The 23,406-nt window shown below is 31.6% G+C and overlaps 1 protein-coding gene across 9 annotated transcripts in view; it reads left to right on the top strand.

Annotated features, from left to right (window-relative positions):
• Positions 1 to 1,079: 1,079 nt before the first annotated feature.
• The window catches only part of Hil (peptidase hillarin), a 44,232-nt gene continuing 21,905 nt past the window's right edge, over positions 1,080 to 23,406 (top strand). Inside the window, exons 1-4 of one of the 9 annotated variants that reach the window (XM_089705059.1) lie at positions 1,080 to 1,223; positions 6,821 to 7,012; positions 11,560 to 11,749; positions 18,980 to 19,170. In XM_089705059.1, coding sequence (XP_089561185.1) covers positions 6,863 to 7,012; positions 11,560 to 11,749; positions 18,980 to 19,170 — 531 coding nt within the window. In that variant the 5' untranslated portion in view covers positions 1,080 to 1,223; positions 6,821 to 6,862. Of the gene's footprint in view, positions 1,280 to 1,310; positions 1,334 to 6,788; positions 7,013 to 11,559; positions 11,750 to 18,979; positions 19,171 to 23,406 lie in introns of those variants that run through there. The other 8 variants (XM_089705058.1, XM_089705056.1, XM_089705055.1 and 5 more) reach the window with 8 other exon arrangements.

Here is a 23,406-nt window from a genome sequence, read left to right as displayed (position 1 = left end):
TAATTTGAGACAGCTATTTTTTTGTCTCTCTATCAGTCAAGCCATCTTCATGTATGTAATCTCCAAAGTATCTGTATCAATTTTGTACATACTTCCACATCCAGCAAATTGACGAAAAATACATATTTTGCAATTTTTCGTAAGTACCTATAGTATTACTACCTTTTATCGTGTTATATACAGAGGTAAAAACCCTTCACAGCATTCTACGCATAAATTCAAGCACTTAGAATCAAATCCCATTAACAAGTCGCTATTACTTCACTCATACCCACCTGTATTGCAATGACTTCGGCATTTTATACCCATTCAATTTTATACCTTATTGCCTTATGATATGGAATACTTTCCAGTGAAATGGTGAAAGGTTGTTATAATCGTAGTTTACTTTCTCCAACGGCGATTTAGTTCGGAATGTCCCGATGTGGCCCGCGCCGCTTCTTCTGACAGTTTCTGCAAAGATTATGTGATTTTATTTTTATTGCAGAGTATATTTGAGGCTTTTAATGATTAGGTACTAGTGGGAAAGATTTTAAGATAGTGATCAGTAATGTTGAATGTGGTAAGGCTTGCAAGAAGGGAAAAGTTTTAACAAAATTGGTACAATTTAGATTTACTATTAGGGTTTCATTTATAAGTAACACATATTTCCGAGTCACAGTAACACGAATTTGGTATAACTTTATTTAACAGTTTATTTGTATTAAAAGAAATAATGTCGTTATGGCCTACGGGAAATACAATTTTAATTATTTCTTATAGCTCTACAATCTACATAATATATGAGTAGTTATTAAGTAAAAATATATAAGGGCACCTAAAAAAATTATGTACCTACCTATTCAGATAAGAATTTAAATAGAATCGAATAAAATGTTAGGTTCTTGAGAAATCCCACCTTTATACAATTTAAACTCACTAAAACTCTATCTATATATAATTTCGTTTTTCATTTTTTAATTTCGTTGCGGTTCCTATTAAAAGCCTCTCAGAGTAACCTTGCAAATTACTCAAAGCAAACCACCTGTTAGTATATTCTTTGGTATTCGACGCAAGACTGGCCGAAAAACAATCGCGGGCGGGCAGTGTTCGACCGGCCCCCGCGAGCGGCGCGCGTACCGTGTGCAAGCAACAAGCGTCGAAATAAAAAGTATTTGAAATGTCATTTCTAAAATTCGAATTTCAAAAGTGACGTTTACATTTTTTTATTACACAGTGGCAGTGTCAGTGACGTGGTTTTTAATGCTTATGTGATTTATAGCGGTAACTCAGCAAGGAGGTTTTATAAAAAGGCTTTTTTTAGATTGCGATCTAATTAGAATCTTAAACAGAGGTTAATAAGCCGCAACTGTAATCCTTCAAACGTTAAAAGCATTTACGTTTATTAAAGTTTTGTTTGTATATTTAAATTTAAAATAACTTAGTATGGAATGTTTTAAATAATTTACAAGCCCGCATGGAATTAAAGTTATCACAACTCCTAATAAGTAAATTTTAAGTATATCCGCCAAGTGTAACCTTCGGTTTTATGTCGAAAATTTTATTTGCATTTGGCTAATACAAGTTCAGAATGAACAAACGGATATTGTTTAATGAATATTTAACTGAATCGTTATGACATAAACCTTCACATTTTATTTAAATAATATTATAGTTATGATGAAATAAAAATAAAAATAGACGTAAAGTTAAATAGAAATGTATTCAGTCAACTATAGAAGAAGACGTCATAACTTCGAAGCACAAGCGACTATATGTTTAATTTTTACCGTTTATCTAATAATTTTTCATGCTTTCTAATATATTTTAGCAAATATTCACTACAAGACAAATCTTAATAATCAAAATTATACAATGAACACAACATAAACATGAATAAATGCTAAATTTAAATCGCTAGCAATGTAGCTCTCCAAATGTAGAGTTTGAGATTTATACTCTTATAAAGCGCAATTATTAATACATATTTATTAAACAAATACAACAAAATAATACATAATTTACCAGATATTCGTATTCCCCACAATTCCTATATTGACTCTATGTTTGCATTAGTCATTAATTAGACTGTTCTGCTCTATCTATGCCCTAGTATTTCCGTGTATCGTGTTTCAATTAGCGTTAACATTATCTAGATTCCCTTTGTAATGTTTCATATTATAAATATAAAATAATAAATATATTGAAATTTATATTCGCATAAAATTCACCAGTGTAAATAAAATGCGAAAGTCTGTGCGTCTGTTTCGTTTTCAAGTTTAAGTGGAACGGATTTACAAGAATTGTTTGTTATATTAAAACTTATAATGGGGAAACAAATCCTTTAAAATAAATTTTAAATAAGGTGAAATAAGGGATGAAATGTGTAGAATTACAATGTGAATGGAGAACTTTCATATTTGTGTTCGTATTTTTTATTTTGATTAAAAGACTACATTTAGTTAATTATCACTATTAAATTATTTAGTTATAGCTTTAAAAGCTTTCAGCTTTTAAAACTCACCAATTTGCATAAAATTTGGAACAAAAATAGTTGAAAGGCTAATAGTCAAACATACGCTTTTTCTTCAAAATTCAACACGGACTAGAACTTTCATCCCCTAATACCAAGAGGTCAATTATCTCAAACGACCATTATCCGCTAGGGAAATCGTAGGGACTCTACTAATGTATAATAAATATTACACAGATTATGTATCCCCGTCCGACTAGGGCCCTTCCGGCCTCCTCCCTTCAAGCGACAGCGCAAGCCGAGGTTCGAGATCCCTGTCAAGGGGGGACGCCCTTGCGCATGTCGCTACTAGGGTGAACCTTCAGTTCACCCACGCGTCTGCGTTAAGATGTAGAAGCCCTTCTGTCTAACATCCAGAGACATCACAAAAAAAAACAGTTTATATCATAGGTACTTTCATCTGTATTTAAAACTGTAGGACGTAGCCAGTAATATTACACAGATTATATAAAAAGATATAGTACACAAATGTATGAATGGTTTCATTCAGATTGAGTAAAAGTAATTCAGCCCACTCATGACCGCTGCTGACCAAAGCCACCTCCTACACCGTTATTTGCATTATGTGAAGGTGTACGGATAATAAAAATGAAATCCATTGGTATTTACGTAATATGGTCAAGTGGTGTAGCTTATTATCATAATGGATGTAGAATTAGCAAGCATTATGAAAATTTTAGGAATTTTGTGTATAAAATCTTAATTCGTCGAAAAAATACACATAGACAAAACATTCATATTATAAGCTATTAAAGTAAAAGTGAAATATACCCATAAACATTCATAAATGATACCGAGCATAATTCCATTTTAAGAAATTAATATCTTATATATAAAATTCTCGTGTCACAATGTTAGTCTGCATACTCCTCCGAAACGGGTGGACCGATTCTCATGAAATTTTCTGTGCATATCGGGTAAGTCTGAGAATCGGCCAACATCTATTTTTCATATGTACCACGGGCGAAGCCGGAGCGGACCGCTAGTAAAAGTATAAAAGTTAACGATATTTTTATTTTTAAAATTTTTTATTTCATTTATACAAATTAAAGTATACATTAACATTAGCTAGAAGAAATATCACAAAAATGTCACGCATACATGCGACATCACTTTCCAAGTTTATTTAGTGCTCTTTAAATATTATCACTTTCGTAGCTCGAGAAACTAATGTAGAGATAGTAGTAGACAGCAAACGGAGAAAAATGTAATTTGGAAGTAGGTATATTTATTTCTTTAAAATATAAAAAAGGCTGTGTTAAATAATCTCAACAAATGATACAAAATAAGTACAGACTTTAAATTATCTATTTGAAATTTATTACTACAAAACTAAGTACAATCGGGTAAAAAATTGCGTATGTTACTTTTTCACTTTATTGGGGTGTACCTACCCTGTAATTAATTATGTTACTTCAACGTGATAGACAAACGAACACTTTCACAAAATAATTATTGGATCGGGAACCCTAACCTTTATTTATAGGTGAGGGTTATATTTTTTTATAACTAAATAAATCACCTATTCGTTTATAAATTAATAATTACTGTAAAATTGGGTAAATAATTTACAGAATTACTCATAAATATTATAAAAACTTGTGCGTAGAAACATTAGAAATAAACATTGTGGGAAACATCGAACAGAGAGTCGTATTGCTATTATATCATTGAAATAAAATAAAAATTGAATATCGTGACACAAATTCGACCGGTTCATCATTTTATTTGTGATTTTATTCACAATGATGTCACCCAAGAATGCCGTTTAGTTTTATTACTTTTGTGATTGGTCTGATGAAAATATCGTCAATGATAAATACGCCTAAACTGTTATTTTCTACCTATATTGATCGTTAAATGTTGTGCAAGGAACCATATAAGTAAGTGGCTAAATCATAATCCATACTAATATTATAAATTCGAAAGTAACTCTGTCTGTCTGTCTGTTACTCAATCACGCCTAAACTACTGAACCAATTTTCATGAAATTTGGTATGGATATATTTTGATACCCGAGAAAGGACATAGGCTACTTTTTATCCCGGGAAAATGACGCAATCCCGGAAATCCCATGGGAACGGGAACTATGCGGGTTTTTCTTTGACTGCGCGGGCGAAGCCGCGGGCGGAAATCTAGTTAACAATAAACCTACTTACATAATTGGAAGCTGAAAGTGACTAATTTTTACATAAAAATGTGAATCTGTTTAGATTTCGGCTGTTACAATCTGTGGTACTTTTAATGTAGAGAAAATAAACACTAGGCTAGCCTAGAGAAAACAATGTTGGAATAATGGAAAATTAACATTAAAATTGTACAATTCTTCTGGCCTAACGCATTGGACTCGGATAAATAGTGAACAATATTTCTTAGTATGTACGTAATATTTTTGGAAGATTACTTTTGCATAATTTTTAAAGAACCAAAAATAATTCAAAGATAAGTTCAAAATTATAAATATTTTAATTGATGATCGTTTAATATAAAACTAAATTGAACCCACAAATAATTGAGATCATCTCGATAAATTTAGCTCAAAAAAATTTCATATCGGAAAGCTTATAAATCCTTCACATAAAGACCAACGATATGAGTTATAACAATCAGAATATACGAGTATGGAATGCAACAGGTAGACGCATTCATACATCCTATGGTATAGACTATATAGGCTATAGTATACTATGGACGAATACCGGGCCTATCATTATATCGGCACGCTCCAATACTTATGCCTTCTTTATTGTGGAACAATCAAGAAGCGATAAGCGATCGTTCTGTATCTTTAATAGGAAAGATAGAGCCACAGGATAGAGCTGAGTGTTGATGGTCTAAATGGAAGATTTTGGTTGAAATTTTATGTAAATGAGTTTCTATTATGTGCACTATATGTATCTAGTTTGAATTATCCCAGCTTTAGCGTCTGTCTTTTGAATGGTATTTTGATTTTCAATAATTGGATTGTTTTGAAAAGACTTTTCATAATTCATTACTATAATTTTTGTTCTAAAAGGCACATAAAAACAAACACTTAGTTCAACTAGAATTTTCTTTATCTTCCAGAACCACTTCTTTATGCTATTTTCAGAAACATCTCTTTTCTCAAAAATAGCTCGCAGTTAAATGCATCGCAATGTAGGAACAAAGATACACCAAAATATTTCAAACCGCGTAAGCTTATCTCACACAGTACGCCCGCCCGAAGCTACGCTCTACAGCAAGCATTGATTTGCTAATAAACAGCAGTTACTCGTACCGAGAAACGGAAAACAATTGTTGGACACTCAGCCGCTTTTATTATATACTCGATAGAATAACTGGGACGCTATGTGCGAACTACAACTTGTTATAATTTTCATCTGATGTTGTACGAGTATAACTTGAGATGCAATGAATATAATATAATCATACCAAAACTAAAGAAAATTTGCATAAATTAAAATAAATAACACAATTTTCATTATGCTCGAAGTTAAAATTTTGTAGGCTATGTATTGAAACATGCGCATTTTATACGTGTGTAATTGTGTGTGTAATATATCATAGGGGTAGATGGTAGATATTTAAAATTTGTTTTAATATCGTTAACCTCCTTTTTATAAGGAATAAATAATCTTTGTAGTCTTTGCTAAATGTCATATAACAATCAAAATCTAAAATCAAAATATAGGTATCAATGTCAAAACACCAGATACCGCGAAAGCTTATAAAGTTATAAAAGCTTAAAATTGAATTAATTTAATTCGTACAAAGTACGTTTACTTTACAAGATTCCAAGTAAAGTTCTAAGGGAATATAGTACAAATTATATCACGATAACGAGTAACAAAATTGAGGGGTTAGTTCAATCAATACAATGCGTGCGGTCACTTACATTATTTAAGAACGGTCAGCTAGCCAGAACGGTCAGCTAAACATTATTTTTCAATGAATATTCCATTTAGAAACAAGTTTTCTTTCATATAAATAGTAGCATCTTAATGTTTTCGTTTAACTCACAGATGAAGATATTAGCGTCTGCCATATTCTCGTGGACATAATTTGAATAATTAATTAAAATTATTCATTTGATACTAGGTTATTTTCAATTGAAACTTAGTATTTAATCAACATTACAAATAAAGCTCTTCTCATCTATTAATAAGATTTCTTGTATATTTCTTGTATTTTCTTTCTTCTATTTAAAACTGTATTACGCATAGACTATAAGCGGATGATTTTAAACGAACCTCTTACTAAAATCACAACTCTAACAAAGCCTTTAAAATTCTAGCAGTAAACTGACTATATAAATTAAACATGCAGTGTGGTGAACATTAGTTTGAAGTGAACTATGAGCTAGACGCCATGTACCGTCCGAATTTCTACGAAAGCACCTGCTTTCGGTGCAACGAGATTGTGTACCAAGTGGACAGGGTTGGCCCTTTGAAGGACTTCACCTTCTTCCATAGTGGCTGCTTCAAGTGCGCGGTTTGTGGGACTAAGTTGACTTTGAAGGTATGTATTGTCACAGATAATATAATATTGTAGCGATACTATACAATTGTAGTTGCGTATTGAGGGCATTGTCTATTCTCCTTATATGTAACCTGCAGAGTCTAATAGTTAGTAGAGCAATTGTTCCAGTTAGGAATTCGAAATGATTGCATTTTTTTATTATATTGTATACCTATGTCAGCCTAGGTTTCACTTAATTATTAAACAGTACCTAGCCGATTTCATCCAAGTCTTATCAGCTGTTATATTGTGTAATGGAAACAAACATAAAAATATACAAACTTTCACAATTATCATATTTGTATAATACAGATTATTGGCCATCAGCCATTTGTCCCGTCCGACTAGGGCCCTTCCGGCCTCCTCCACTCAAGCGACAGCCCTTGCGCATGTCGCTACCAGGGTGAACCTTCAGTTGACCCACGCGTCCGCGTTACAATGTAGAAGCCCTTCTGGCTAACATTGAGAGACACCACACAAAAAAAAATCAGCCATTTGTTGAAGAATATAGAGCTGTAGACTCTACCTAATAAATACTACTTTAATACAATGGTAAATCGCACAGTACCTAATATTATTTATAAATTATTTCGTGTTTTTATTATATTATTACATTTCTATTACAGGTAAATCTTTGCATAAAGTACCTATTATAAAACGAGCGTGATTGACGATTTCTCTCGAGTTTCGATTTAATAATATTATATCATCACGATATTTTAAACGTGTGGCATTTGGTCGACCTTGTTTTACCTACTTACAGATCGACTTTTTATTTCCTATTAAAATGATATAATTGTGATATAATCTTCCGCGTATTTTATGAGAGTTTGTATCAATTTTAATGTATTCTATTAATAAACAAATATCAATATTCATAACTTTTTCACTAAAAAAATTTACAATTTTTATAATTTGTGTTTATTATTAGTATTAATTTTAATTTAAAATAAGAACCCATGGATTTGTAGAGAAATTTTGCTAAATATTAATAAATACTTTCCGTCTAACTTTTTTATATAAAAAAAGCAAATTTATGTTATTAAATTGAAACTTTACAGAATATAAAGATCGGAGAAAGAATTAAATACTTCAAATGTGTTCAATAACTATTTTATTTATAAGAAAAATTAACATTTATATTTAACAAAAATAATAAGTACAACAATAAATGATACAAAAAAATTGTTTCGCGTTATTGAAAATCAAAGTAAATAAAAGTGAGTAATATTACCTATAGTTACAGATCAGATGTTACCGCATGACTCACCAGCTATTAACCTGAAATTATTACTCACGGCTTATGTAATTAATTCATTATTATTTTATTGTATTTAAAACTTCCTTGTCGCAATGTATGGGGGTTGGACTCCCATATTGTTTTGATGAGTCGAAGCATCACAAGTCACATAATGCTTTGACCCAATGTTATGAATCGTTTAAGTTGCGTAAGCCCAGTTTAAAAATACACAAAACCTCGTTTCGGATAAGATTAATAAAGGGCAGTTTGTATTTAATAGTTATTAACGTTACGTTATATGTACAATAGAATACTATTTGAGTTGTTCTCAAACACAGGTATACCTATATATGACAATTTTTTTTAATCCTATCGCTAGTGAAGCTAAGCTACAAATAGTATTTTCTAGTGTTTGATTGTACGCGAGTATTATACATTTATAATTAACTAGCTTACCGCCCGCGGCTTTGCCCGCTTTGTCTAAAACCTCTATTAAAAATAGAGCAGCTCTATATTGTAATTTGTAGCTTAGAAATTAAAGATTAATGATTAATGTGTTAAATCTTCATAGCATTGATACAATTTGTTCAAATAAAGTAATGACTCTATATCAGTTATCAGTTACTCTCGTTAGAGAGTAGTATATTCTTTGCTCTATATGTACACTCTATGTAGAAGAGGTTTTGTATTGACTAAATATGGGTTTTTCATTATCATTAACACCCACGTTCATATAATAGATATAATATTTTCAACAACTTTATTTCATTTCAATAGTTTATCAAACACCTTTAATACTCTACTTTTATATAAATGTTAATGAAAATTCTTATTTATCTTTTCATAGTATACTCACTAAAAATACACACAATAAAGTTAATCATGCATAGTGGACCGATATATGAATGAGAACGGTAAAAAAATAAAACGGTCAGTGGTACCTACTGCGTAAAATTTTCGAATTAAATGTCATTGTTGGCGCTAACGTGCCGTATCAGAGACATGATTGCATTAGCTTTTGAAACGGCCAGTGCTGTGTGACCTGCCGTGACCTCGACTCGTTTGACATTTTATGTGAATATTTGTGATATTGTGTTCATAACAACCACAGATAACAACACAACAATATGACGCTCTTTACTACTGTCCTGTGAAAGATTTTTATTAGGACTCTTACTCATGTGCTATGAAATGCTATGAACCATTCCAAGAACTGTATTAGACCTAAGTAATGAATCGCCAAATGTGTTAGTAAACGCAAAACTCGAGAACGGCTGAACCGATTTCCTTTTTATAATATTCCTTGAAGTACGAGGATAGTTCTAGGATACGGAGAGAAATCATTTAGGTACAACGGGCGTAGCCGGGGCGGACCGCTAGTTAATTATAGATATCTTATATCTACAGTAAAGTTTTTTATCTGGAACATGTATGTAGTAGGTAAGAAACTCGAGTAATAAAGCAGGTTTATAACTATACCTAATATCACAGATAACTAAACAGTTACTACCTATGTACAAAGGAAATATTTCACATATTTCAATTAGAATAGTTTAATATGACAGTTCAACGTATACTGGTTCATTACCTATTGTACTGTAAGCTTAACAAATGTATATTATGGTACTGTATAATTGACTTGCCTTTAACAATGGGGATTGAAAATTGAATTAGTTCTATTGACGTTTTAATGAATATTAATATGATACGATTCGATGCAATATCTATTGAAAAGAAAAATACAATTGTTGTATTTGTATAAAATGTTTAAAACTTTACAAGATTTAGACCTTGTAACATTTTATACAAATATATATAAAAACTAGTTATTCATTTTTATACCATTATATAATATAGTAGCAAAAAAGGGCCGGATTAATTTTTAGGATCCTTGATTAGTTGGATTTGTTTCCACTTAAAAGAATTAAAATTATAATGTTTATGTCACAAAAAAGATTAGTTGATTCACTTTTTATTGAGCTTATGCACGTAAAACTCTCTTTTTTTTCTCTATGAAAGAAGAAAATGCCTCTGGTTCTCATGTTCACATACGAAAGTACAATTAATCTAATATGCAATCAATTTATGCATAAGATTGGAATAAACAGTTTTAAGATAACTCAGGATTAATACGATTCTCAGAATAGTATTAAATTGCATACGAACGGAAAACGATGTCCGTAATATTTCATGTGATTTGCGCTAAAAAGTGCAATTTTGGTCAAAGTATATCTGCGATCCCTACGCCGGATATCGATATTTATGTAATTATAGATAAATATACACCACTATTTATGAAGGAAAATTACGATGTAGGTATTAATTAAAAAAGCAAAAAAAATCTCGGTCCTCTTAATAGTTTACTCAAATTCATACAAAAAGTGATCAGCCTTAATTTACTTCTTTATTAAATGCACTTTAAGTAGATGCAAAAAATATATTGATGCAATTCATGATACCTAGGTTACTATTTATAACTGAGGACCTTATCTAGAGGCTCTACAACTCCAGACGAGAATCCACAGAGGATTTTCAGCTATGAAACTATACCTACGCTATACCGCACTATGTACACATCAGCATAACGAATAGGTACAATACCATTATTTCACGAAAACAATTACCTACTAAATTAGCAAAACAGTTTAAAAATTCCCATATTATTTGTTTGCGGATGTTCATATAATTGATATTTCTCCAAACCAGCTTGTTTGCAAGCACAACAACCTATCATTAAAACCAGTCGAACACGTAAGAATGCACCAAGGGTTCACCGTAAATCAAATTAATTGAAGAACCTAATCTTTACAAATTACATTTATACGATTAGAATTCTTAATCACAACGCATGTTGGTATGTTGTGCTACTAATGATGTGTGAAATTTTGTATGTGAAGATGTTCGTTCCTCTGTTACGTTAAAATGATTCAACCGATATGTATTTAATTTTGTGTGCTGATATTAAGGCTCACATGATATACCTAACCTAAGTTATTAAATGACATGTGAATCTGTGGCAATTAAAAAAATATTATAATTGTCTAAGGGTTGAACCATTCTATGATCTAATTTACCATAAAGCACCACAAACGGAAATTCTTATATTAATGAATGTTATTTAATTTTTTAAATTTGTACTAAAATATATATGTATCTATTTATCTGAACGATTATCGTTGTTTACAATTTTCCTTCGATTTTCCCAGTATGAGTTTGACTGAATATGAGAGTCCTTATAATGAGAATTTCAATCTTAGACCTCCCCTTGAGCCTGGTAACCAAAACTTGCTCTTCTTTATATTTCCAGACGTATTACAACAACCAGCATTGGACAGAAGACAAAGAAGTGTACTGTTCCAGTCATGTGCCAAAGATCGGGCCGGGGCACCTCGATAACTCCTCCGTGGGCATTCGAAGTGCGCTCAATGTGCCAAAGAGCAATAACTATGTGAATGAGCAAATACGGGGACACGCTAGGAACAGCCATGAGACAGAATGTAAGTATTGACTAATGAAGGTGCTTTTCGCTTCCTATAATAAGAGAACGCTTAGTTAATAGAAATATGAACCACATTATTATTTTGATTTTCATAAATAATAATAACATGTAAATCGTTAAAATCATATGTACCCATAAGTGATTACTCGTATTTGATTTTGATATTTATTTACATTAATACTGTATTACTATTTTGGCTTGTTTCTGAAATATTTAAAAATAAATATGAATTTTTAAGGCTGTTGCCATTGCTCTCTATTTACGAAAGTTGGTACATATAATGATTTTTTATTAAATAATATGCAGTTTACGCATAAGATTGGAATATACAAAGTTTTAAGATAACTCAGGATATTATTATACTCAGAATAGTATTAAATTGCATACGAACGGAAAACGATGTTGCCATGTCCGTGATATTTCATGTGATTTGCGCTAAAAAGTGCAATTTTGGTCAAAGTATCTCTACGATACGCCGGATATCGATATTTACGTAATTATAGATAAATATACATCACTATTTATGAGGGAATTTTAAAGCTAAATCGTTTTAAAAATGCCATGTAGATATAAATTAAAAAAAGCAAAAAATCTCAGTCCTGTTAATAAGTTACTCAAATTCATACAAAAAGTAGTCCGTCTTAATTTACTTCTTTATTGCATGTAAGTGAATGCAAAAAATGTATTGATGCAATTCATGATACCTATGTTACTAGTAATAACTGAGGACCATACCCAGAGGCTAAAGGCTCTACAACTCTACTAGACGAGAATCCACATCCACAAACTATGTTATTATAGTCAAATCCCGAAACACAATCTCTTCGCGAAAGGACTGGTTTATCTTAGGTTTGGCCAAAACCATCGGAAAATCCACGAAATACATTTGAATCTCACCCTTTGGCTGAAGTCAGCAGCAGTCTCGGGCGTAGGCGAACGCAGCATAGGCATCGCACGCGCATAAGACGCCTCAGCTAGACAACGACTGAAGAAAATTGTTTAGTAAAAGACCGAAATATTACATTTATTTGGGCTTTGAGAAAGTCATTATGCCAGACCTGAGGTTTGACCAGTCCAACCTACGAGTGCCCGAGCTTCGGGGTTTGACTATAACACCTACACTATACTCATTACTCATTATTTCCATTGAGCTTAAATTGTATGAATTAATAGGCTGTTAATATATTTAAAATGAAACATCTTAATCCTTTGAAACAATTCACATGACCTTGCGCCGCGGGCTTCGTTACAGTTTATTGACCACACACAATGGCACTAGATTTATACGTCTAAACTTGATGCTAACGCGTTTTATGTTTTAATAGAATATAATAAAAAAAAATTAATTTAAAATGGTTATAATATAGTTAGATATCCCTGTCATCGATGTACGGATAATATTATAAAATCTTTTATTATATCAGTTATTATGGTATGCTTTAAATTATTAAAATGGCTTGTATTTGAGAACTAAAAGAAACTAAATCAAGATTTTCTAATTTAAGAAATATTTTTATATCGTAATTCGTAAGCACGTCAATGCAAATCAAAAAAATAATTAATATAATGGTACTGCTACGTCGAAAATAAACTTGCGCCGCAATAGGTAGGTACCAACTTCAAATCCAATTTCATGAACAAAAATCTTTTCCTCATATCAATTCCTATAAATTATAAATTTTGAACATAACTATAACATTCAAAATACAACAAGATAACTATCAACATCCTCTACCTTAAAATGTCATACATTTCCCCCAACACGTATTCGGAATGTTGACGCCTCAGTTAATCTTGCACGATCTAATCAGCAACCAAAGAATCCAGTCGGACTTCCGAAGAAGGCACAAACGGTACCAGCACGTGAAATCGTCGGCACATTTCGCAAATCTTCGATACAAAGAGGAGTGTCGACCTATAAGTTCGAAAGAGATGGAGGAACTTGCTGTGAAGGCGGCCGCATTCCTCGAGACAGCCCAGTGACCGAAAGCACAAAATACTAAATAGCATACGGTTTAGACTGTGGACCAGCCTGCGTTTTGACCTATGCTAAAACGTACCGTGAGAAACAGTCGTTACACGCCTCCGTTTCACGAACAGCTGTTGTAATGCTGAAATAGAAAACAACAACAGTGTTAGCAAACTTTAATAGATAGTAATGCTGGCTTGAAGTCTAAAAATTAATATTGTTTTTAAGTATTGATAATAAAATAAATCTTGTCTAGTTGCATTAATGATTTTAATTGGTTGAATGACGCTTACGCTTAATTCGATTAATTATCAACTGAAAGTGAACATAAATTTAACAATAGTAATTAAATTAACATGACTATATCGTGCTCCATACATTCATAATTTACACCTTTTGTGTAGACAATCATTAACGACTTTCCCCTTTCAGTTGAAATCAATTGCACATAATTTGCCTATATCTATGCAGTCTCATTAATTGAGCAATACAAGACATTTCACAACAATATCAAAGCGAAACAACTTTTCTATTTGGCAATAAATTATTCACAATTACCATAAAAATCACGTTCAGCACATTATTTATTGGGCAAAAAACTATTGCATTGCAAACGCAGCGGCAAGTTAAGAAAGTTTTAGGTAAAAAATGTTTGTGCCACACTCGCTCGCGATTTAGTAATCGTCACTTGTACACGCACGAGATCAAACAATCACTGAATTCTTGGATATCTCTTGTGTAATACGACAAATGTAGCATAATATTAAGCTGGTAATTAGTGTAAGATGTCGTGTTCATGAAAGTATACTTAATTTGTAGACTGGCGTGAATGTCAGAGATGAATTATTATACAATTAAATAGAAAACTTACACTGTCGTTGCTTCATTTATTGCACGCCTCATAAGCGAAGCGTTGAGGTGGGTACTACTGTCGCTTCGCGCAAAACATCTGATTTTTCAAACTTAAAATGTCTTTATGTATCATACATTGCACTTGTAAGATAATACATACACACACATATTAAGAAAAAACACTATTTTTAACATTCATGATATTTTTGATGTCATTTTTGTTATTTAAACTAGTTAAAAAACAGTTTAAAAAAGTTCTGTCTTGGACGTCCGTGTGTCTGTATGTGCGGATCCTTTTTCTTGTTAACACGATAGCGACCGAAATACTTTACTAATCGAGTCTTTTTTTTCTCTTACGCTTGAGTATGCTCAGGAATAGAACCCTTTCATTTTTCAGGGTCTGATTCGATGTGGTTTAATTGTTATTAAATAAACAAAAATAATAATTAATAAATATTTATTAAAAAAAAATTATGAGGCGTGCACTTTTGGATTTTCCAAATTATTTTTAAATTTAGTTATTAATTATGACAGAGAGAGTCACAATTTATGCAGTTATGTTATTAAAATTCAGGGAGTTCACAATAAGTTACTTGGGTATGTCTGTCCTTTCTAGGAATGGGGGTCTAAAATGTAAGGCTATAAAACATCGCTATCAGAAATTAAATGTAAATTCTGGCCACGGTTCTAATACAACGAAATTATTAGGTTGTGATATTTTACAACGGAACCATCATAAGTTCAAATGCTTAAATACCTTTATCACGATAGAGAAACTCTATAAAACCGTTTCACTTGAAGTCAGGCAAATCGTTTTACGAATTTAACGAAATTTCTCAAATTAACAGTTTTCTAAATATACAAGCAAAAATCAATAACATTATAACAATGAAAAATATAGGGAGGTACATATATTAATGCCTTCTCGCACGTTTCAATAATTTAATGTTTTCTGGTTAAAAATCTCCCTATAAGCATATTATTATACGATTTAGGGCCGATTTTTCAATCCTAAAATTTATCCGTCTAATAAAGTATTACACGAACATATTAAAATGTCACCTGTAAATTGTCAAATACGGACAATTAGAATACATTTTTGAAATTATAGTTTAATACTTTATTCGACGAATAAGTTTTAACCAAGGATTGAAAAATCAGCCCTTATCATTTGAATTTTGAACGGTAACAGACAGATTGCCTAGAATCTAGATGACTAGTTGAAGGTAATAATTAAGGTTTTATTACAAAAAAATATGTATAAGACAAAAAACTTACCTTCTTATGATCAATCGTAAGGTTAACGTAATAATAATAAGATTGATTGGTTGATAACAATGAAATTGTTTCCTAGTTTACAAAGTAAATATACAGCAAGTTGTGAGAAATACGTTTTTATTGACATATTGTATCTCCCTTCTCAATCTTATAAGTATTGTTTACACATTAATTAACTTGATTACATGATACATCGGATAAAGATAAAATTTAATTGAATTAGATACCTAATAAAATGTAGGAATTAATAATATAAATATTAAATACTAGCTGTGCCCCGCGGTTTTATCCGCATTGCTGCGTTCTTATTGTTCTTAATGTGATATACTTAATCGATAAAGGTATTATCTAACAGAGAAATAATTTTTCAAATCAGGCCCCGTTGTTCCTAAGATTAGCGCGTTCAAACAAACAAACTTTTTAGCTTATATTAGTATAGAACATAGATGTGAATATAACGTTAGTTTTTCACTGTTAGAATTCATATATAATTTTCCAGTTACAAATAAGCTGTTAATACCAAGGAAATACCTTATTTACGCACATGTTATAATTTGAACAGGTAAATGGGCATTTTGTAATGTCGCCTATACCATATTGAGAGCATATATGGGTGTTGAAATACAGGTGTTGTACATACTACAGCTAATTATATAGATTACACATATACTGTAGCGCTCATTTGAAGATGTCGCTTCTGTAAGTATGTTTAATCTATGTATTTATGTACATATTTAGTGTAATAATATTGTAACAGGGCGATGTCCGTACGCAACATTTTTTTTGTCTATCTATTTATCGGTATAATACAAAAACTCTTAGATGAAATTGCGTGTGCTTTTCATGAGGCGAGTGAAGCCCCGGGCAGAAACTTTTTTAAACATCATCTCACCGCATGTGAAATTATTTAAATATTTTTTTTTTATTTATAGAAGAAGATTAGCGGAGAGAAGCTAATTAAATCTGTTACTTAGGTAAATCATTTTTAATTTATAACTTATAAAAGTTTTACTTTAACGTGTGAAGTGAAACTTCTTTAGGCGCGTTTAGAGTAAATTTTCAAGGTCGCGTCATGGCAATACCGTCGCGTTATGAGTAAGGCGACGATTTTAGTACCTATCTTGGAATCTTTCAAAAGAAGTTTCACTTCTGAGACGTATTTTTTTTTGTTTAAAAAAAGTTATTAATTCAGTCTCATATCTATGTTCGTTCAGTTAATATTTATTATGAAAAACAAAGTCTCATGAGACATACAACGGCCAATCTGCATCAAGTTTCTTGTACTCGTAAATCAATGAATGAAAATATAGATTTAATACAAGTCGCCTCGCGATTTTACTTTCACAATTCACATAGTTTATGTTTATATATTGCACATATTTAAATATCTAACAAACAGTTTCTTTCAATCACTGTAAAATAATATCTGAGAAACAAAATACTGCTTTTAAATTATGTAAATATTTTCCGAATTTCCATTCCAACTTTAAAAAATATTTCTTTACCCGTTTGAATTTTCTCTACACAACAAAAACCCCTGTTTAACAATTTCCTCTTTCTAAACATTTAATACAAAATTGCATACACCTAATCCAAAAATGTTCATTTACCAATTAATACGAATTCCTCCAATATTCAGCTCAACGGCAATTAAAATAAGGATATGAAACACATACCAATTGCTATTTACCCATGTATGTGATGTATAAGTTAAATTTATCAATTGCACTAGTAAACCGGTTTAAAAAATACATGCTTCAAGCGTATGGTGGTTGGCATGGTAACGTTTGTTAAACTAATTGAAGACTTGTGTTGAAGGTATAGAGTTGGTTTTGGAATGTATAGAATTACATAACAAAGTGTGCTAGTAGAAGTTTGTTTGGTTATGGTGCTTGTGTCCAAATATAGATAAATGTTCGAAATTTATACTATAAGCACAGCTATAAGGTTATTTTGATAGTCACAAATTGCTCTGAAAGCAGCAAATCTCGTACCTAACCTAACTCGTTTTTTGTAAGTACTAGATAATTTATTATTGTAAATTGCAACAAGTCAAGGCTAAATTATACAGATTCACTTTTATGTCACTCAGAAATAACAGTGTTCGTGTTTGATTTTCCTTTAATCTCTCTCTCCCTATAATAGAAATTTCATATTAATATATTCCGAAAAAAATACTTTTATAGATTTTCGGACTAAGAAACCACTTGAAACTATCGTCAGAATCACAAAATATGTGCTTTTGTGTACCTATGTGTTTAGTCCTATTTATACCTAGATACCTTTACGCTATGAATTTTGTATAAAATTTTGCACATCTACTCAAAATGTACGTTCGTTCCCATATCGCACAGACGCCGCCGCGGGGCATAACCAGCACGCTAACTAGGTATATTATAACAAGGTCTCATAGAGATCTAACGGTCATACAAGGCAAGCTTCATATCATATAATCACGTCTATTCGAACAGCCGTTGCATTCATACCGGCTACCTATATTACGTCATTATCTTTATAATAGGTATTTATCTGATTGCAATCGTTATGAAGGAATTTTAATTGGTAAAGTATATGGATACAATGAGTATCTGTGTATGGTTGTTTAGCAGAATATGTGATTTGTTGAACGGCAAATAGACAGGAAAATTCGTTGCACGATACGATCCATAGTATCAACATTAAGACATATACAACGCTTCAGTTGATATTATGCATTAATAGATATCTTTCACTTTCAAATTCCACCTATCTCGGAAGCGGGAAATCAAATCAATTTTAAACACATTTAGTAAAAGTCTATTAGTGAATAATATACGATACCTTGGAAAAAGCCTAATATGTAGAGCAATTACTCATAACTCAACAGAGAAGCGCATTTTTTCAATAACTTGAAAATGGACATAAGCATTTCAATTAGGTTTAAACTTTAAGCACGTTTGAGCAGTACGTTTATAACTTTATAATGTCTATTCATACTTATAACGTATTTTAAAACAAAACCAAATCCAATAATTATGTAGGTATAGGTACTTACTATGAACTAGCTTGTTTCCCAATTACCCAGTTTCTTGTATTATATAATATGTATGATTCAATATAGTTTATACTAATTTAAATCTTCTTCCTTAGTATCCCCAACCCGCGCGACGAACGGCGGCAGCGTGCACGCTTCGCCCGCTCGCGAGCTGTCTCGCGACACGCCTGACTACCAGTACGGGCGGTTCGACGCGAGCGCGCTGCACATTGCGCATGCGCTCAAACAGACGGAGCTGCAGAAAGCCTACCACAGGCCGAGGGAGAAACCGATTGATTGTTATTTGGTAAGTTTGAATAATAAGGCACAGATAATATAATATAATACTATACGGACTTAAAAAGACTTGTCTTAGTGTCTCGATGTTTAAAACGGAGCTGCAGCGAGCGTAGACCGGGATGGATCGAAAAAATGGGAAGGGAAAAGGAATAAAAAGTTACACAATACACATTGTATAAAAAACATTATACAGTAGGTATGATTTCACTGAACACTTTTTGCATGAAAAATTTTTGTTATTTTAATTCATTCACATCTATCAAACTGTAATACAACCAAATTACAATTACCTGACAACAGCTATAATAAATCAAACTGCTGCAAAATTTTTAATCGAAAAGTAAATCAGATACAACTCAACCACCCTAAACTAAAAGGAGAAAAGATGAATATGGTAACACGGTTTATTTACCTACTTTTTAATCTGTGCACGTTTTAAATCTCGGCGCCAAATAAGGTTTGGTAGCCCGACCCGACGTGTGTAGTATGCAACTTTCGTCATCGCGGCGTGAACAGCATTAACTTTATCTTGTCTGTACTGTGAATGGCAGCTTTAATGCACAAGTCAACAATTTAAATCTTACGAGTTATTATTATTATGTACACACTAGACAGTTTCATTGACTCCTTATTATTTTAGTGGTCTCCAAATACAGAACTTGCTAAAAACTCACGCGTGTGTCAATTAATGGATAAACAACAGATCCATGTAAAGATAAAGCAAAAAAGATTAGATGGGATGAATTTAAACAGATTATTCGAACTTGTGTGTGAAAAAAATAAAATGATAAAATATTTTTACAATATTTTTTTTTCTGGTGATTACAAATTGTGCCTATGTACGTTCGCAAGCTCTATGTTTTTTCTTTTGTAAATGTCACAAATCGTATTAAATCAATAAAATTAATTCACAATGTAAAACTGCTAAATCCTAGACAGTTTTCTCTAGTCTAGAATTTATACACGTTTTGTTGCTTAACATTTTGAAATAACATAACTATTATAATAAAATTTCTCAATCAATATCTCGTGCTAAAAAGCAAAAGTTAAGTTTCTATACAGAATTGTTAGATTTTCATTAGATTTTTTGCTCTAAATTAACTGCCGCAAAATGAATTTAATTAAAAATAAGAAAAAGCTTGATTCCATCGACAATTGCTATTCCAAATTCGAAATAATTAAAAAAAACGATTCGTTAAAAATACGCTCTATCCATGAGTCTATAAAAAATAAAAATCGTCTATCCAAATAGAGATACGACAAAAACGGCAATTACGACACAGTTTTACGGGTTTTGGTAAAAAAGTCATTGGTCAGAAGTTAGAACATGGGCAGTGACCATACATGGTCAGGCTCCACGGGCCCTAGCTGGTCATTGATTCATATAGACATATTACGTAATTTTGGCATAATGTAGCACGATCGAATGTTACTTCATCCTTCCTAACGATTTAATTCGTATGTATATTGCTCAAAATTTTGACATCATTAATTGATGTATAAAACTACCAAAAGAACAAAAAAAAAACATATTTTTCATCCAAAGCAAATTTAGAGTAAATTCGTGCAACTATGTTGTTAAATACATTCCCAAAAATATTTTTTATTTCTTAAAAGGGATTCATTATACTAAATATACATATTTATAAGTACATATATAGTAACTATCTGTATGTTTTTGTGCTTAGCTCCAAAATAAAAAATGTGCATTTCTCTGAATTACGGAACACCAAACAAAGCAATGTTACAACACAAAAAGACATTAACAATAAATAATGTATAATTTCATTGAATCAGAACAAGAATATATTTGTCTTTTATTTTTGGCGTTCATTTCTTGACGTGTGGTATTGAATAAAACATGTCAGTTGAATCTGGGCCTCGCGCGTCCTCGCCGGAGAAAACCGGACTTCCATAGATATTTTCTATCTGATAAAAGAGGTATTTATCAGGTAATTCCTTGTGAATGAATCATTCATTTGACGCACTTGATGGAAAATCGAAGCACATTGTTAAGTGCGTTAGGGTTGATTGACAATAAACATGGTAGGTAATCATTGCTTAAGTAAAGGTACTATTCTTAATTTTTCTGTTTATGAGTGGCTTTCTTTTATGGTATAAAAGTATAAATGGTTACAGTCATAGGTAAATACATTACATAAAGGGAGCCAGAACTCACATTTTCAACAAATTGTACTTTAGTAAAATCTATCTGGTTTTACTTTTGTTTAATAGTATCCAAAATAATCTATTTTCATAATACGGTGCTTCTCGCCCGCTCTATGGTTACTAAAAAATACAATATGTCATCACACATTATTATATACTAAACAGTTATTCAAACAATCATTAACCTACACTAAGCCTGGGTAATTAAAAATCTAACGCTTCTTTCAAACCAAGCGAAACACGTTTATATTTGCAATACGGAAGCGTGCATTATCAATAAAATATTACAGCCATATAATAATCATTTACAACATAGATCATTAAGATATTAACACCTGGAGTCATGAAATACATAATTTAAGGCTTAACTTTCATAGTATGTTTACATGCGGTATGTTAATTTTCTACTAGCACACACGATCTAGTTGATTGTCCAATTTGCATGATAGTTAATACCCGATGCATGTGCAATAATCGTATACAATTGTTTAGTCATGCATACTTGAAACCGTGTTAGCGTGTAGCAGATAATGATACCATGCAGCTATATAATAAGCTTTTGTGTAATTTTATCTATTGTTGTGTATTATTTCGAATTAATAAAGTGGCCATAGACAAATACAATATATCCAATAATATCAAAAAAGCATATAAAACTTACCATAAATAAAGAATATCTTCTCCAAACGTCATTGGTTGATCAAAAATATAGACTTAAGATTTTCGAAAATTCGAAATTAAAGTTTTTAAAATGTCATGCTATTTGACATCGAAAATTCGAAATTTGAATTTTTAAATTCTACATGACATGCATGCTGAAACGTCATTTTTGAGCATGCATGCATATCGTATGCAAATAGCAAACTTGTGCAGCCAGCATTACATCGAGATATTATGAAGAAAGTGAGTTAGGTATTTAAGAAAGTCTAACCCATATGACATCTGGACTCGGCTCAGTCAAGGTTGATTCGCACTGGTTTCACTGTCATTAATGTGATTATAATGTCACTTATATCCGTAGGTTTCATTGAGAGTCAGTGCGATTAATTTATTGGTTTTTACAAGGTGAGACTGTACCTTTCTAACGCTCTTGCATTATAGTTAATGCCCTTTGCAAAACAGAAAGTTAATGCAATTATCTCATTTATATTAGTTTGAAGGGAAGAACCCATGAACCAAGCCACATATTAAATTATAAATTTTATGCTCTTAATAATTTTTACGTCTGCATGTATTTTACGACACTTTGTTTTGTTATATATTTTTAAAACCACGTTTGTTATTTTATACATTTTGTATGAATTAAAAAACGGTTAGAAACGATTGCAAAAAAGCGGTGAGTAACAGGACATAGAGATTGACAAACCATCAACAATAACCATAAATATAACCTAATTTCACTAAGTACTATAATTAATATTTTACCATAATTTACCAACAAATAACAAATTAAATATAAACAGAATATCGTGCAATACATCTCACGCTAATACGTAAACGACAGTTTAGTCGTTAAATATTCATTATACGAACTAGCTTGACGGCTTGTAATAGCAGATTTTACTAATAAACCCATTATTTATCATCGATATAGTTACGTAGGCTTTCTGCATCTCATTATCAATTACTATACTGTCTCCTTATGCGTGTTAAACATATACGCTTATAATAGGTGCTTATTGAACACTTTCTATGCTTCAATTAATTTGGTTCATTTAATCATTTACTACTTAATTTTTGGCAAGATTTTTAGAGTAAGTATCTATTGAAACTACAAACACACATCATCTGTTACACACAATGCTGATTTTCATTAAGATTTTGATCGTCTTACTTCACGTTTATACTTATTTTCACACTTAAACATAAAACACATGACGCATCCATACAATAAAATAAAATGTATATCCTGATATAAAATAAGATAAAGAATGAATCAATAATATTATTTAAAAGCTAAAAGTGCATATAGCCCACGTATCTAGCGCAAATGTCACCTGCAAGTAAAGTTAAGCTTGACGGAGTGGGTGCGCGGCCTTGCGCCTACGCAGTAGGTCGCGGGGTGGAAATATAT

Source organism: Colias philodice, chromosome 16, assembly GCF_061535455.1.
Source record: "Colias philodice isolate Cphi_HAF_F1 chromosome 16, ilColPhil1 Martin Lab GWU primary, whole genome shotgun sequence".
Classification (NCBI taxonomy): Eukaryota; Metazoa; Arthropoda; class Insecta; order Lepidoptera; family Pieridae; genus Colias; species Colias philodice.
Note: the sequence above shows the minus strand (reverse complement) of the source record. Positions and strands in the feature narration are given on the sequence as shown.